General features: G+C 36.9%; 1 protein-coding gene across 3 annotated transcripts in view; it reads left to right on the forward strand.

The window, feature by feature from the left end:
• Window positions 1-15,616, forward strand: part of ATP9B (ATPase phospholipid transporting 9B (putative)) — a 158,286-nt gene that overhangs the window by 30,176 nt on the left and 112,494 nt on the right. For all 3 annotated transcript variants that reach the window (XM_048939056.1, XM_048939057.1, XM_048939059.1), the window contains exons 6-7: window positions 5,656-5,714; window positions 14,147-14,198. In XM_048939056.1, coding sequence (XP_048795013.1) covers window positions 5,656-5,714; window positions 14,147-14,198 — 111 coding nt within the window. The remainder of the gene's footprint in view (window positions 1-5,655; window positions 5,715-14,146; window positions 14,199-15,616) is intronic.

Here is a 15,616-nt window from a genome sequence, read left to right on the forward strand (position 1 = left end):
TTTCACTTTGTAACTTCTCTTAGAAATAAGTAACTTCTTGAATTAAAACCTGGTTTGGTCACCTTGACGCTGCTATTTTATACACATGGAATATAGATTTTGAAATAATATAGGTGAAGTAATTATGTCAGCAATTGATGCACTGAGAGCCGTCCCTTCTTCCAAACAGAAGGTTTTAAGAATGTTTTTTCTTGCAAAATAAAAGCAGTGTACTTTTCCCTAGAAATGTGTAAGTTTATTTCAACTTTCAGATGTTGGTGTCAGTGTTGTCATGATTTCATACTTGTTTTATGTTCTGTTTGTGTTCTTTCTCATTTTTTAACACAGGGGTATTGGAGAGAAGATTCAAGATCTTTGCAATAGACTGTGAATCACACATTGTCTGTGGTGTGATAGCTGAGCTCTGAATGTTTTGAGGTGGAGCTGCTTTCAATAATGAAAGCTTTGTTATAACTCCTCTCAGAATTAAGCCTTAAGAAAAACTATTTAACGTACATGTGGAACAATAAATGAAAACCTTTTGCAGCTCATAATTAATAGGATTTTTCTAAACACTTCATTCTGAAACTGAAATGTGTTGTTTTGAGGCAAAAAAACCCAACCATGAACTTCCTGTTTTGATAAATTTAGATGAATATTTTTACAGACTTTGAGGATTTAGGAACTTGTCTATGCAAATTAATAAAGGCTACATCTCAGATAACTATTTTTGTCAGTAATTTTCAATATAATTACAAATAATTACAGAATTTTGGTGATACTCTGTAAGAGAGGAAAAGAAATCAGTTAGACTTTCCTAGGCTACAGGCTAATGGTTTAGAGAAAGAAGGCTTTGTTACTTGTGAGTGAGCAAATTTGATACTGATTTAATTAAAAGCCTGAAAATCAATGCCTCTCTTTAGAGTTGCTTTTCAGAGTGGAACTGTACTTCATACTTCTGTAACATCTTATTTTTTCCCCCCAATGATTTTATGACTTTTGTAGAGTCTTTTCTTTGAAATAGATATTTTTCCACCTCCAAAAAATGGAGAAATTGACATAGAGAAGTTAAGCAAGTTGCCTTGCTCAGATGAATGGCTCAGTAGGAAAAATGAAAGTTAGTAATGTTCAGTTCTACCCTTTGCTTAATTGTGCTATTTTCATTCCATCTTTCATTGTCACTGGTAGTTGTTTAGGGAAAATAAACTACTGTTACTTGAACTGTGGTTAATTACTTGTATTAAAGTAGTATATGTAGGCTGATTGGTCAGTTGAAATCTTCTTACATGGCATTGCTGTGCATTAAAACCAGGACTTCTTTGACTACTCGATGGTGTTTCCATTCTCTGGAGTCATTTTGGGCCTGAGGAACTCCCCAGACATTTAAAAATAAGCATTTTATGACTGCTGTGTTGCTAGTAAAAGAAGTAATGGCTTTTTAAGTGATACAAGATCTTGAATTGGTGTTTGTACTTATCAGCAAGTCAACTTTTTAATAATATGAACAACTGCTATAATAAGGATAAAACTAAGTGTGAAAGCTAGTATGCTTGCTTGAATATCTGAGCACTCAGAAATGTTTTAGGGAGCTGGAGTGACATGAAGGATTTGTTTCACTTTTCAATTCTGTTCATACTGTGCTCTTAAAATGCTACATTACTGAGGTTTTTATCTCAGCTGACCTTTTTTTAATTTCAGAGTGTTCTCCATTAAGAAGTGTTCAGTTTGGAGTCACTTATACCTGAGTTATCTGCAACTTTAAAATCAGATTTTTATCAGAATGCCCTGATAATTATTGTAACACTGTAGTTAACTAAAATCTGTACTGGAACTCCTTATAATACAACTTCAGCTCTTCAAGTACAGGTCATTCTTGTGCTTCTTAAAAATGTCCTGCATTTAGAAGAATGTATTTCTGAATCTAGAGGGAGGGAAGATTGAGGTTGGATGTCAGGGGGAAATCTGTTACAGAGAGAGTGGTGAGGTGCTGGAACAGCTGCCCAGAGGCTGTGGATGCCCCATCTCTTGAAGTTCAAGACCAGATTGGATGGGGCCCTGGGCAGCCTGGTCTGGTATGAAATGGGGAGGTTGGTGGCCCTGCCTGTGGCAGGGAGGTTGGAGATTCATGATCCTTCAGGTCCCTTCCAACCCTGGCCATTCTGTAGAGTAATGTTAGGTCATTATTGCTTGCAGTGTTTCAAACCTACAGTCTGTTCCTGGTATTTAGATCATTTGGAGCACAAATGTATTCTTTAAAGTATTGTATCAATTTAATCTGGTTGATCAAGGGAGCTCTAAGCAACAGCAAGAAAACTTAGAATTTATTTTAAGAAAGAGTTTCAAAAAGAAGCTGGAAGAGAGAAAATGTCAGCTGTGAAGCATCTCTGGAGTTTTAAATTAGTGGTTTAAGGCTGATATCAGTTTGCTATGTAAAATGGAGTTTGAAAGAAGGACTCAAGGACAGCATTTTCACTGAAAAAATCATCACTGTAACTTAATGAAGTCTTTCTTTCAGTTCCCCATTATACTGTATGTACTCTAATTATGTTGACTGCTGAAGCTAATAAATACTAGGTAAGACTTAGATATGTTTTACCCTTGACTGTTTTCCAGAGTTTGGTATTTACTGGTTAGAAACAATCCGTTACTAGTTCCAAAAGTGTTCTAAAGTGTTCTTTTCATGCAGTACTCAAGATACAATGTGTAAGATGAGCAATTGGAAATTATTTTCAAGGTCTCTCAGAAGCACCTGTTGTTCTTTCAGGAGTTTTTCTACTCAAAGAAATCCTCATTAATAGTCCTTTCTAATACACATAATACCTTGTTTCGTTCGCTTCATTTCTTAAATTATGTGAAATGCTGAGCACATGTGGGAAGTTTATTAGTTTTTTTTCAAATAATTTCAGTGCTTTTCAGAAGACTGTCTTGAAAGCATAATGAATCACTACAGATATGTTCCAGTACTCCAATTTTGCATAATTCTGTTTGTAGCTTTAGGCAAAAGCCTTGCACTTTGGTGGACTATGAAGTCTGGATGTGCAGCCACTTCTGATTGCTTTGGATGTTATTAATAATTACACAGGTGGTGAAGAGTGTCTTGCTACTGAAATGTTTCTAATGAAAAAACAGTGAGCAAGAATAGTTTATGAAGCAAATAACATTGTGAGTTTTTTCTCTAAATGCATCTTTACTAATTTGTAGTTTAATATTCTCTGAAATGTTGAACTGAAAATATCTAATTTTCCATTTTTTTTTTATCTAGAGGAAGGCAATATTTGCCAGCTTTTCAAAATCTAAAGCTACTTTTTAAGTTCCTGCCACACTTAACCATTCAGTTTTAGAGGAACGTGTCCTCTTATTCAGATTCATTGTAGAAATAATTCTTGTCATAGGCTTCCATATTTATAGAGATAACCAGACTTCCAACAAGTTATATAAGTGTATTATAAAGAAGGTGTTCCAAAGTGTTAATCACCTAGAAAAATGTCTGTTAAGGAAATTTTTCTATTTGTAATGTGAAATTCCCTGAGTTAGTAGGCTGAATACAAGCAAAGGTGATGTCTAGGTTCTTGTTGGTATATCTTGTCCTTGGAGTGCCACAAATGGAAGTTCTACTTTGTCATCCAAAAGTTAGTCTCTTCTGGTCTTTACTTTAGATGCTGTTAGAACATGACTGGAGATTTCAGTTGTTTGATTTGATCAAATTGCTGTCAGTTTCATTTGGTTAACGCTGCTGTATAGCTTTAGTCACGTTTGTGTAGGTGGCAGAGTTGAGATGCAACACAAAGTACTTGGATTTTTGTCTGTTGGGAAATTCCCAGGAGATAAATTGATAACAAAATAGGTGCTGTTCACCTCTAATCAAAACTTGGGACTTGGTGCAAACCTGTGAATTCCCTCTATAGTTAGGCAGTCTAAATATGTTGACTTGTGAGATTGATACTAACCTTATTCCTGTCCCAGCTGTAGAACACTCCTGTTGATTACTCATATTTCTTGCTACTGCTTTTATAATCAGAGGTTCTGCTATTGTGTTCACCATCACAGTTGGGTTATGATGAGACTGGGAGTCGGACTGAAGATGTGATTGGTTATATGTTAAAGAGTGGGAAGCAAGGATGTGTTTGGCAACTTAAAAAAATTGGATTGTTTTAAAAGATTTTCAGTAACAAATACTGGCTTTCCAAAATAGCTATGCAGACAGGCTAAAACAATAGTTCTGATCTCCACTGACATTCTTTCCTTGTCTTGGAAACGCTAATACTATGGAAAGCGTACTGAAAATTAGATCAATTATAGGAATAAATTCATTAAGTAAACTGAAGCTGCTGTTTTTGCATTAAATATGACTTATTTTCTCTTTAATCATAAGATACATTCAGTCAAAGGTAGTAAAATGTAGGAATTTTGTGAAAGTAACTGCCAGATTTCTCTTCATTGAGTTACAGCGAGGATTTGGGACCTACCTTAGTTTATTTATATCTCCTATGAATGGGAAATAGCAGAATGTACATTAATCTGCAATTCATAATACTGCCTACTACCGATTGCTGCTTCTGCAGTGCTTCTGTGGGTCATCTCTTCTGTAAGCCATTCAGTTTGATTTTTAATTTCTTAAGGGTCTGTGTTTTGACGTGCTAACAAGACTCCCACTGCTTCTGATGGGAAAAGATTTCATATGGATGTACATTTCAGCTCATCAGGCTGTATGTGTGTGTATATATACATGTAAAAAACGTGTGTGTATGTATATATAGATATGTTTACAGCCTGAGTTAACACATCTGAGTTTACTACTGCTTATGTATCTTCAAAGAGAATGACTGGTAGCTGGTTTGTAGGGTTATTTTTTGTCTGTTGTTTTGCTGTTTTTAACTCAGGGAAGCAACACTTGCTGAATTTGTAGCGAGGACTAAGACTAGAAATCCTCAATTCTAGTGAGATTAACAATAGCACATTTTGGGCAGTAGCTTAACCTCTCCTCAGTCTTTCAGATAATAATACTAAGATTTAACTGTTATAAAAAATATTTGTTTCCATACAGAAAACACAGAATTAAAATTGACATGTGCTGTCTGTTTTGAACCAGTTGTTCACTGAATGGGCAGCTCCAGCAAGTGAAAGCTCTCAGATTTTGTTATTTTAATTTCCTAAAATGGAATATTCAGGCATTTTTTCTGACTTACAACTTACCTCTTTTCTACTGTGATTTCCAACAAGGCTCAGGCAGTGCTGGTTGTCGATGATGTCTGTGACTGAGTAAAGCTACCTGTTGGTCAAAGCCCAGTTATCAACAGTTTATGTGTAAGATGCTTTGTGGCTAAGCCTTGTCACTTCTGACATGTTGTAGGGGGTGCATAGTAGGTGACACAAAATCATTTTTTCCAGTTCTGTAACTCAATTATTGCTATTGTTTATCAGATTCAGTGTCTCTCCAGTACTATTACAGTAGCTACTTGCCTAGAAAACTATGCACTTTCAAAACCTCATAATTAATGATCCATTTAGAGATTACATCTATTTATTAGTATGCTCTTCAAGTATCAATTCTGTATCAATTGTAACTTTTTCACCAAACAGTAATATCTTGAAGTACATCTTGCATTTATATTTTTATGACTCTTTGTAATCAACCTAGGCAGGCATTAATATTCTTTTTTTTTTTTTTCTTTTAAGGTAAAGTGCAAGTTAAGAGTTCAGACATACAAGTTGGAGACCTCATCATAGTGGAAAAGGTTGATACTTTTAAAATATATTTTAGAGACTAAAGAATATTAATGTGCTAATAATCTTCCGGAGAGAAGTATATTGAGGTACTTATCTGTGAAGTACTAAGTAAGTAATATTTTAGTTTGAGTCTTATTTGATAAACTTGAAGTCTCTTTTTGGGTTTAATTATAATCTTAATTGGATGTAAGCCCTTATACCTTATAAATTGGAATATGCTTATCTAGTGAAAGGCGTGCAGAATGATATTCTTTGGCTTGTGCTCTCCTAGGTGGGTGTGCTAAGTTGACTGACTACCAATACCTTTCTTCTAGTATCTCCCTTCAAATCTTTTTTTTTTATGCCTGAAGCCTTCTAGGATAAGTTGTGTGCATATCTCTGTTCTTAAAAAATGGGAGTGGAGGGGAATCGTTCAAGTTACTTTGGTTTTAGGTGGTGAGTGAGAGCTGTGAACTTTTTTCCTTGAGGTTAGTATCATAATATAATAGGGCTGACAACAGCAGGACTAGGGGAAATGGTTTTAAGTTGAAGGAGGGAAGATTTAGGTTGGATGTTAGGGGGAAGTTCTTTACTAGGAGAGTGGTTAGGCCCTGGAACGGGCTGCCCAGGGAGGTTGTGGATGCCCCGTCCTTGGACGTGTTCAAGGCCAGGTTGGACGGGGTCCTGGGCAACCTGATCTGAATGTGTATGTTTGGTGGCCCTGCTAGGCAGGGGGGTTGGAACTACATGATCCTTGGGGTCCCTTCCAACCCGGGTGATTCTGTGATTCTGTGTGATTCTGTGATAATAAAGACAGTGTTGCTTCAGTTGGTTTGTTTTAGGAAGTGATCTAGGCAAAACTCATCTGTAAAGAGATCATAATGCAAGCTCTGGTTTTCCTACAATAAGAAAATATCCCTATAGGTTAGGTGTGCAGTTTATATTTGCTATCATACCATGTGTAGGAGACTAAGAAGCTATTGTAACCACGAAGTTGACTTATTTTTCTTGTTAAACAAATGCATAAGTTTATTTCAGAAGGATGACTTAATTTCTTAGTGCCATCAAATGATTCCGATTTTACTTTGTGAAAAAGACATAATCCCTCAATCCTAGAAAGTTACTTCCAGTTGAAGTTTGTGTCCTCGTATGCAGTTTTGTTTGAGGTGTTGTGTGGCAAGTTGTAGATAGGCAGGAGATTGTGGAACCTCAGCAGTGACTTGACTTTTCTAAACTTTTGCATGGGATCATTACTATTTAGTAAGTGACTTTTTATTGAAGGAAAAAGCCTTGAGCAGATATTCTCACCTCGTGATTCATTTTACTTTTGTTTTGCTTGTAAATATCCTTCCTTTCTCTTAGAGAATTTAAAGAACTCATGAATTGTTATAGTCTTTGTTCAGCCACATATGAGAAAGCCCTTGTTTGCTTTGGGGAAAACTACTGCTTTCTTTCTTTCTATGTAGTTAGTGCTAAGTTCCGCCCACAATCCCTCCCCTCCCACCCCCCCTACACCTTTTATCTGCTACCTATACCTGATGTCTTGTTGGGACCCTCTGAGCAGCATATACTAGCATAGACAAGATTAATATTTACAGATATACAGGACGGGCATGCCCTGTCTTTTACCTTGCTATCTTAGTGATCACTTGAACCTATTCCAGATATTCTTCAGGGCACTTAAAGCAAGTATTTATTTTGATTTTTATTAAAAAAAACTTTTATGCTTGCTTTAGTCTTTAAACCTGGAATTAATTAGTTATGCTGCATTTGGGAAGCTTATAGGGGTGGCAAAGATAATATACTTTCTCTGAAACCTACCAAGATTCATCCACCTGTTGAATTCTAGTAGAATTTGGGAAAGTGGGATTAATTTGGGGATGAATCTGTCTTGTTTGAGGTAGATTATTAGCATTTATTTCATCATTGTTTGCAGCAACTTAAAAACCATGTGCTGTGGGTACCTGAAGTTCATAACATAAAAGCAGTGTTAAGGATTTAGGGAAGTAGTAGGTGTATTCCTTTTAATGAGGATTTTACTTGAGTATCTTGTTGACATGCATGCAATTACTTATCTGTTATACTTCAACCACAAGCTCCTTCCTGTCCCCAAGTCAGTTTTTTTCCTGTTTTTGCTTTTGGTTTGTGTGAGTACCTTAAACTAATGAAATTAAATGTTTTTTAATTCTGTTTAGAAGTGTATTTTGCTAGAGTAAGCACTTTTCAATTTCATAGTATGACTCTTAAGCCGAAGAACCAGTCAGGAGTGAAATGTTCAATTGCTCACTCTAATGGCAAAGAAACAAGTTAACGTTGTATTTGATTAGAAGATGCATCAACAGCATTTCTTCAGTGAAATTAATGACTCATTTGAGCTGGAGATCCATATGTTAACTAGCGACTGCACCACAAATACTAATAACTGAAAAGCTTTTCTGTGTTTGATCTTTGAATATCCTCTGATTTTTTTTATTTTATTTTATTTTTTTTTAATTTGGAATCCATTCTAAGTGACTGCAATGTAGTTGAAACAACTTAGCTCTGGGTAAATTGTATCTCTAGTTTCAAGTAAAAATTTTGTGGAGTGGTAATATTAGGTCAGGAGAATGCCTCAAAAGGTTGAAGTATTATCAATTTTTAGAGGTTGGAAGCCATTTTAACATTCCCCCTCCTCTTGCTGTAAGCAGACATGCTGCTCCTGGTCCAGTTTTTAGATATATTATTTTTCTGTGAATGCATGGGTGTGCAGAGATTTAAGATAACTGGAAGAGTTGATGAGTCGTTATTTAGTTACTGTAGATTTTTGGCTGGAACAATTTCTGATTGTGTGAGGAGAATACAACAGATTTGCTTTTTAATAAGTGATATATTAGTAGCACATTGATAACAGCTTTTTTAAAATGTGAAGCAGTAAAGCTTCATCTTACTTTAAAAGCTTCTCTTAGATAAAGGGGCACAGAACTTTTTTTCCTTAATCTCAAGAGTAAAGTGAAATATAACCAGCATTTGTAAAGACTGTTAACATACACGGCATGAAAATGCAGAAAACAACTGCAGAGTGCCTCTTCCATTTCTAACTCAGAATTAAGCATGGATATTTTAGTCAATGAGAAAAGTACCTGGTTCATATTAAATGGATAATACAAAACAGTAAATGCAAAATCTTGATGGTCTTGTAGCTAAGGAGCAGTTGTAAGGGAATTGGAGGAATGAGTATGGAGTTGCAGAAGTTTATATTAATAAAGATTTTGCAACAATAACATGAGAAATGAAGAATACCACTGCTAGACTCTTCAATATTCTTTCACATGAGGCATGTAGTCTCTTCTGCAAGGAGGAGTGGATGCATTAGTGAGTTTCCTTGTTTTTCAGTAAGACTAGTGTTCTAGGTTGGAGGTGGAACTTCTGATAGAAGCCCAGAAGCTGGAGAAGCACTTGGCTTCCATTAACTATTCTCTTGTCATTGGCCTCTAGAAAGAATCTCTAAATCAGCAGCGTAAGCCAACACTAAGAGAAATGGGAACACACCTGTCTTGGAGCTGTAATTCTGCTCAGACTTTGAAAAACGTAGCGTTGTCGTAGTTTTTATGAGTTGTATATTCAGACTTTGCTGTAATCAATAAACGTTTCTAGGTTCATCTGCATGGTAACTGAGATTACGTCGTTTGTTCATGGATTTCTGAATGTTTGAAGTCGTATGTGTTGTCATTGTAACTTGTTTCATTTTTGATAAACATGACACGAGGATTAACATGATTAACATTTTGCTGCTGTTTGTGGCAGCGTATAACAAAACTTAATTTTCTCCATAATGAGGTTTGCTAAGGATTTTTGTAGCGTGCTTGCCATCTGTTTTTGTGTAGTCAATCTTTTATAGACTAGGTATCAGATACTTGCAAGGAGATCTTTGCTTTGCAGTGTCAGCAATGATAGTGACACTTTTTCATCTAATACTCACATGGAATCTTTCTACCTACTTCCAAAACATAGAAAACCTGATGGAAAAAAAGACACGTCAGTCATAAACCGTTTCTTTTCTTACAGATAAGGTAAACAAAGTACCATTCCTCCCCTTACTTACATGGAAGAATGCATTCAAATTCTTTAATGCATTTGCTTTTCAGGAAGGAAAAAATAAGTAGAGAGAACCCATTTAAAAGACAAAATCAAGGTGTACGTTTTCTTCTAAAATGTGAAAATAGTCGTGTCACTAATTGGATAATGCTCAGTTTTGTGAGATATAAAGACTTGACTCTTGAAAAACTCACCCGATGCTCAGTATCTGTGTGCTGAATGTGAAACACGCATTCTTCACTGAATCTGATAATGGCTTTTAAAACATGGTAACTCATTCTGATTATTAGAACTTCTATTTAATTCTGTATTGGATTGCTGCGCTGTTACTTTTCCAAAATTTTAAGACTATTGGTCAAGTTTTTTAGCCTGTTTAGAAGTAACTGAAGTTTGTAGGCATGAAGCCAGTAACCTGAAACTCGTGTAATGGATTTATGTCAGAGCTGGCAGGGAGGCTGTAAAAATGTATAGTTAATCTATATGAAGGCAGTTTATCTGGTTAATTGTTATTGTCATTTAATTAAATATTTAATTTTGAACTTGCATTTTCCCCATCCTTTTTGTTTGTTGTTTTAGGGCTAATTTGCACACAGTATGTAGTAAGGTTACCCTTTGTCTTGCATTATTTTTCTCAAATCTGAATATGAAACATTTCTGGTTGAATCTGTGCTTGTGATGTATAATAAATGTGGGTGGTCTTCTGTTGTAATGTAAGATAGTAAATACACTGTAGTTGTAAATGCACTCCAGTTGCACGTGACCAGCATCTTTAAGGGGAATACTGTTGACATATAGACAAATTGTTACCTGTTTGTGCTTATAGCCATGAATGAGAATTGCTGCAAACTATGACATATCTGCTCATAAAACATGTAATTTTTAAGGTACAACTAGAAATTTGTTTTTGACCATGTAGGGTCTTCAGATTAAAAAAAAAAATAAAAAGATGCATCCTTTTTTTGAGCGTTTTGAGTCTTGCTCAATTTTCCAGTTTCATGTTTGCTTGAGATACCTCGTGTTTCCTGGCTTAACCTCTCCATAGCCTGTCTCTTAATCAATAGAAGATACAGTTTTTTTGCTTCCATTTCTGAACCAACTTCCCTCAAAGGTGAGCCTCTGTAAAATAAAACCTGAGATTCATTTTGCTAACGTTATTCTAAATGATGCTGATGTGACAGCATGGTGCTCTCAAGAATGTTTCTGTGTAGGAATTGAAAACTTTGCCGAGTGTTAGAACATCTTAAAGTAGCTTGGATATTTTTTGGTCAGAAATAATTTTATTAGTGTGATTACTCAAGAACTAAGGCAAAGCTTAAAGTACAGCACCTTGCATAGGTCACTCTGAAAGTAATGCCTCCTGTTTATTTCCATGGAAACTACAACAAATGCAAATAATGCAATAACAGTATTTGATAGAACAAATTCTCAGCTACAAAATACCATTGTTCAGTGCATTCGCCACCATTACCTTTGGAATTTTGTTGTTGGGATTTGTAGAGATGGGGTCAGGAATGCAACGGCCCAACTGGAAGTAGGCTTTGGAAGTGGTGCAGAGAAAAACAAGAAACGCTTTACAGGTCCATCAACCAGAAAAGGAAGGCACACCCCTCAGGCCCAGTGAGCACTACAGGCAGGCTGTTAAAAAAAGACAGGCAGAAGGCTGAGGTACTCAACAGTTTTTTTTGCCTCAGTCTTCACCAGCAGCTGTTCTTCAGGCATCCCTCAGGTGGAGGGGTCAGAAGGTGGGGGCTGAGGGGCTGTGATCCTCCCACAGTAAGCAGAGATCAGGTTTGTGACCACCTGAGGATCCTGAGCACCCGTAAGTCTATGGGACCCAATGAGATGCAGCCCAGAGTCCTAAAGGAAGAGGCTGATGCAGTTGCTGAGGCACTCACGGTGCCATTTGAAAAGTCATGGCCATCACGTGGAGTCCCCTGTGTCTGGAAAAAAGGCAGTGTTGTACCTGTTTTTAACATGGGTAGGACGGATGACCGAGGGAACTACTGACTTCTCAGCTTTGCTTCTGTGCTGGGGAATGTCATGGAAGAAATTCACCTGGAAGCTGTGCTAAGGCATGTGGAAGAGAGAGGGGTGATACAGGAAAGCCAGCATGGCTTCATCAAGAGCGAGTCCTGTCTGATCCACGTTCTTCTACAGTGGTGTCACTGCGTCAGTGGGAAAGGGAAGAGCCAGTGATGTCCTCTACTGGGACTTCAGGAAGGCCTTGGACACAGGTCCCCACAGCATCTTTGTCTCACAGGAAGATGAGTGAGTGTTTGATGGCTGGACAATTAAATTGATGAGGAACTGAGTGCAAGACCTTAGCCAGAGAATAGTGGTCAGTAGCTCAATGTCTGGGTGGATGCCAGTGATGAGTGCCACCCCTCAGGAATCAGGACTGGGGCTGATGCTCTTTGATATTTTCATCAGTGACATCAGTGTTGGGATGAAGTATGCTCTCAGCAAGTTTTAGGATGACACTAAGCTGCGTTGTGTTGTTGAAATGCTGGCAGGGTGGGATAGCATCTTGAGATGCCTAGACAGACTTAGGCAGTGGGCCCTGAAGAACTTCATGACGTTCAACACATGCAAGTACAAGGTCTCGCACCTAAGTTGCAGCAACCCCTGCTGTCAGTATGAGCTGGGGGATGAAGGGATTGAGCACAGTCCTTTTGAAGAGGGCTCAAGATGTGGCAAGTTGGACATGAGCCAGCCCTGTGACCTCACAGCCCATGAAATTAAGCATGTTCTGGGCTACACCAAAAGAAGAGTGGCCAGTATGCTGTGGGAGGTGATCCTGCTCCCTCTGCTTTGCACTGGTGAAACCACTCCTAGAGTACTATGTCCAGATTGCAGTGTCCTCAGTATAGTGTGGTCTTGGACCTGTTGGAGTGAGTCCAGAGGAGGGCCCCAAAAATGATGCAAGAAATGGAATACCTTCCTTATGAGGACAGGGTGAGAGAACTGGGGCTGCTCAGGCTGGAGAGTTCTGGAAGGCATGAGAGTGGCCTTCAAGTATCTAAATGTAAGAAAAAAGGGGCACACTCTTCCCTGTCTCTGGAGCTGTTCAGTGTCAGACAGTCAGTCTTTGTGCTGCCTGTAGATGTCACTGTTCATAGCAGGGGAATTGGACTAGATGACCTTTACATGTCCCTTCCAACTCAAATAATTCTGTGATTTCCCAATGGGATGAGTTTGTTAGAGCTGCTACACGCTGTACGTGTTTCAGTTGCTATCACAGAAAAGTGTAATTAGTTCAGACGTTTTGGGTATTACAAAGATGGGGTATTAGAAAAATGGGGGTATTACAAAGATGGATCTTCTGCTTTGATACAGTGAATCAATTCATTATTCTGATTAGAATCACTCAGTAAAATTTACAGGCAGGATTCTATATACTGTGTTGGTGACTTGAGACGTTCCATTGTTTCATGCTTTGAATTGAAATTTTCAGGCTAGTTTGATTCCAGACTGCTTGAAACCCATCTGTGCTGCTGTTTCTTCTCTGAATTATATAACTAAAGTTTTTTATAGCTTGTAGTTTATGCAGAATATAGAGCTACAACTGAATTACACAGCACTAATTTTCCAGTTTGATTATAATTTAAATGTGAAATAATAGGTTTTGAGATGTTTATATATTAAATATCTTAACTTCTAAAGTTGGTAAGTTCAGTAAGCTTTTTAAGGCTAAAATCCAAGAGGTTCACATATGCCACATGATGGTCTTTGTCAGCTACGTATCTAATTTCCTTTCTACTCTTTCTTCAAGCAGACATTTGAGCTCTTCAAAAATAAAAGACGAGCCTTAGTTGAGCCTTAGTCTATTCAATTTTGTCCTTGCAAAGGAGAGGTTTGTAAATACGTGAAACTGGGGAACGTTGTGTCATGGCTTGCAGTTTCCTCTCTGTATTTGTATATTGGGAGAGAGAAAGAGGATGCCTGGCAAAAGTTGATATGCACTGCATATATAGCTTAAATGCTGAGATATTTGAAATTTCTGTTTACTTTTTTTCCTGCTAACTATCAGGGTTTTGCTCAATAGAATATTACTTTTAGTGTTTCAGTGGTATATATTCAGTGATTTATAGTCTTGATGCACTGTTTTTAGTCATGAAAAGACCAGTCCAGGTCTTCAGGTATTTATGATTCACTTATAAAGAACATCTGAAAGGATTAGATGTCGTTTGCTTATTGTATAATTTTTTGAAAATATTGATTTCTGAATTGCAAATACTGAATGTAAAGTGCTTTGATAAATCCTATTTTAATTGAGTTTCAATCCAAGTTTGACCTTTTGGTGACAGGATCTTAACTGGACATTTGATTGGAATTCACTGTTTTCCTACTTAGAATAAAATGTACTTTTTTCTTCCTCTCTCCTCAGAATCAGCGAATCCCATCTGACATGGTTTTTCTCAGAACATCAGAAAAAACTGGTATGTTTTGATAATTCAGGTTGGCTACATGATAACTTGGTCATTGTAGGAATATTTTAGATTGTGCATGATGGTCAAACTGATAGCAGGAAATGCACATTTGTGAGATTAATGGGGGGTGAGGGGCAGGAGTGTATATATCTGAGAAAAATAGTATGCTTGGACTTAAAACTGGGAAATCTCACTGTGAACTGTGAACGTGAGACCTATAGAGATGCATTCTTTTAAATAGATGACTGATACAACAAAACTTCAGGTAATGCAAATATCAAGACTAGTTCAGTATACTTTAAAACAATATTTGTCTAATATAATAACTTAGTATTTTTGGATATTACTGCAATACATTAAATGTCACTCGATTTGATTTTCAGTTAATGGAAAAGAACTGAAACAATATCCCTCTGATGTGATTAAAATTACTTTAGAAATGTATTAAAGTGATCTAAAAAACATTAGGATAGCTATTTTTTTTTTTCCCTTTTGAAGCGATACTTTCTCTTTGGGCAGTCAAATATATAGAACCTTATGCAACCTGCAGAAACTGCAAACAAACAACAACAACAAAAACAGCACAAAAAAAAACCAAACACTTTTCTTGAGTGAGGAGAAGGAAAGAACTTCTCATTGATTCCATTTCTCTCTATATGGTGATAAGAGTACTCCTGAACTCTGAACATATATTTCCTTTACATGAACCCTATAAATTACAGCTATTTTGATTAAAGTTTGCAAGTGATAGTCCCCATGTAACCCAAAAAAAAACCACCAAAAAACAAAACAAAACGAAAACTCAAAGAATTTGCCTTCTTTATATTGCTGTATCATGAAGAGATGTCTGATATTTGTCGGACAGCGCTAACTTTCATGTAGGAATATCACAGCTCTTAACCTTGTGTTAGGAGTGCTTTGATGTTTTACCGTCCCACTGGAGTTCTATTTCAGAAATCATTTGCAAGAAAAGTCAAATGTTTGATTTGCCTGTAGAACACTATTGGAGCTACGTATTCACTAGAAGAAATTGCTACAAATACTATGCAGTCACTGCCTTGTCATGATTTTGAAGTGATTGACTGTTAGGTGCACTAGATTATGTTTAACTGGTCTGGACCAGCAGTGTTGTCTAATAGTACATATAATCTTAATCCTGGTTAACTGTCCTCTGTTTCAGAATGCATAATGTACTAAATTTCATAATGCTTTTGACAACTCAAAGATCTTGGATCCAACATGATTATAAAGTGATTGATGATGTCTCCTTTTGGGCTGCTTGCAGCATCGTGTCTTAACCACTGAAGCCTAAAAGTGTTTCAGCTAGAATCGTAAGAACTGTTAAAGCTCAAATGACATCTGCTAGGAAAGTAGAAACATGAGTTAGACTCTGTAGAAGAATTACCTTAAACTAGGCCTGTTGCATG

This window comes from Lagopus muta, chromosome 3 (genome assembly GCF_023343835.1).
Source record: "Lagopus muta isolate bLagMut1 chromosome 3, bLagMut1 primary, whole genome shotgun sequence".
NCBI classification, from domain to species: domain Eukaryota; kingdom Metazoa; phylum Chordata; class Aves; order Galliformes; family Phasianidae; genus Lagopus; species Lagopus muta.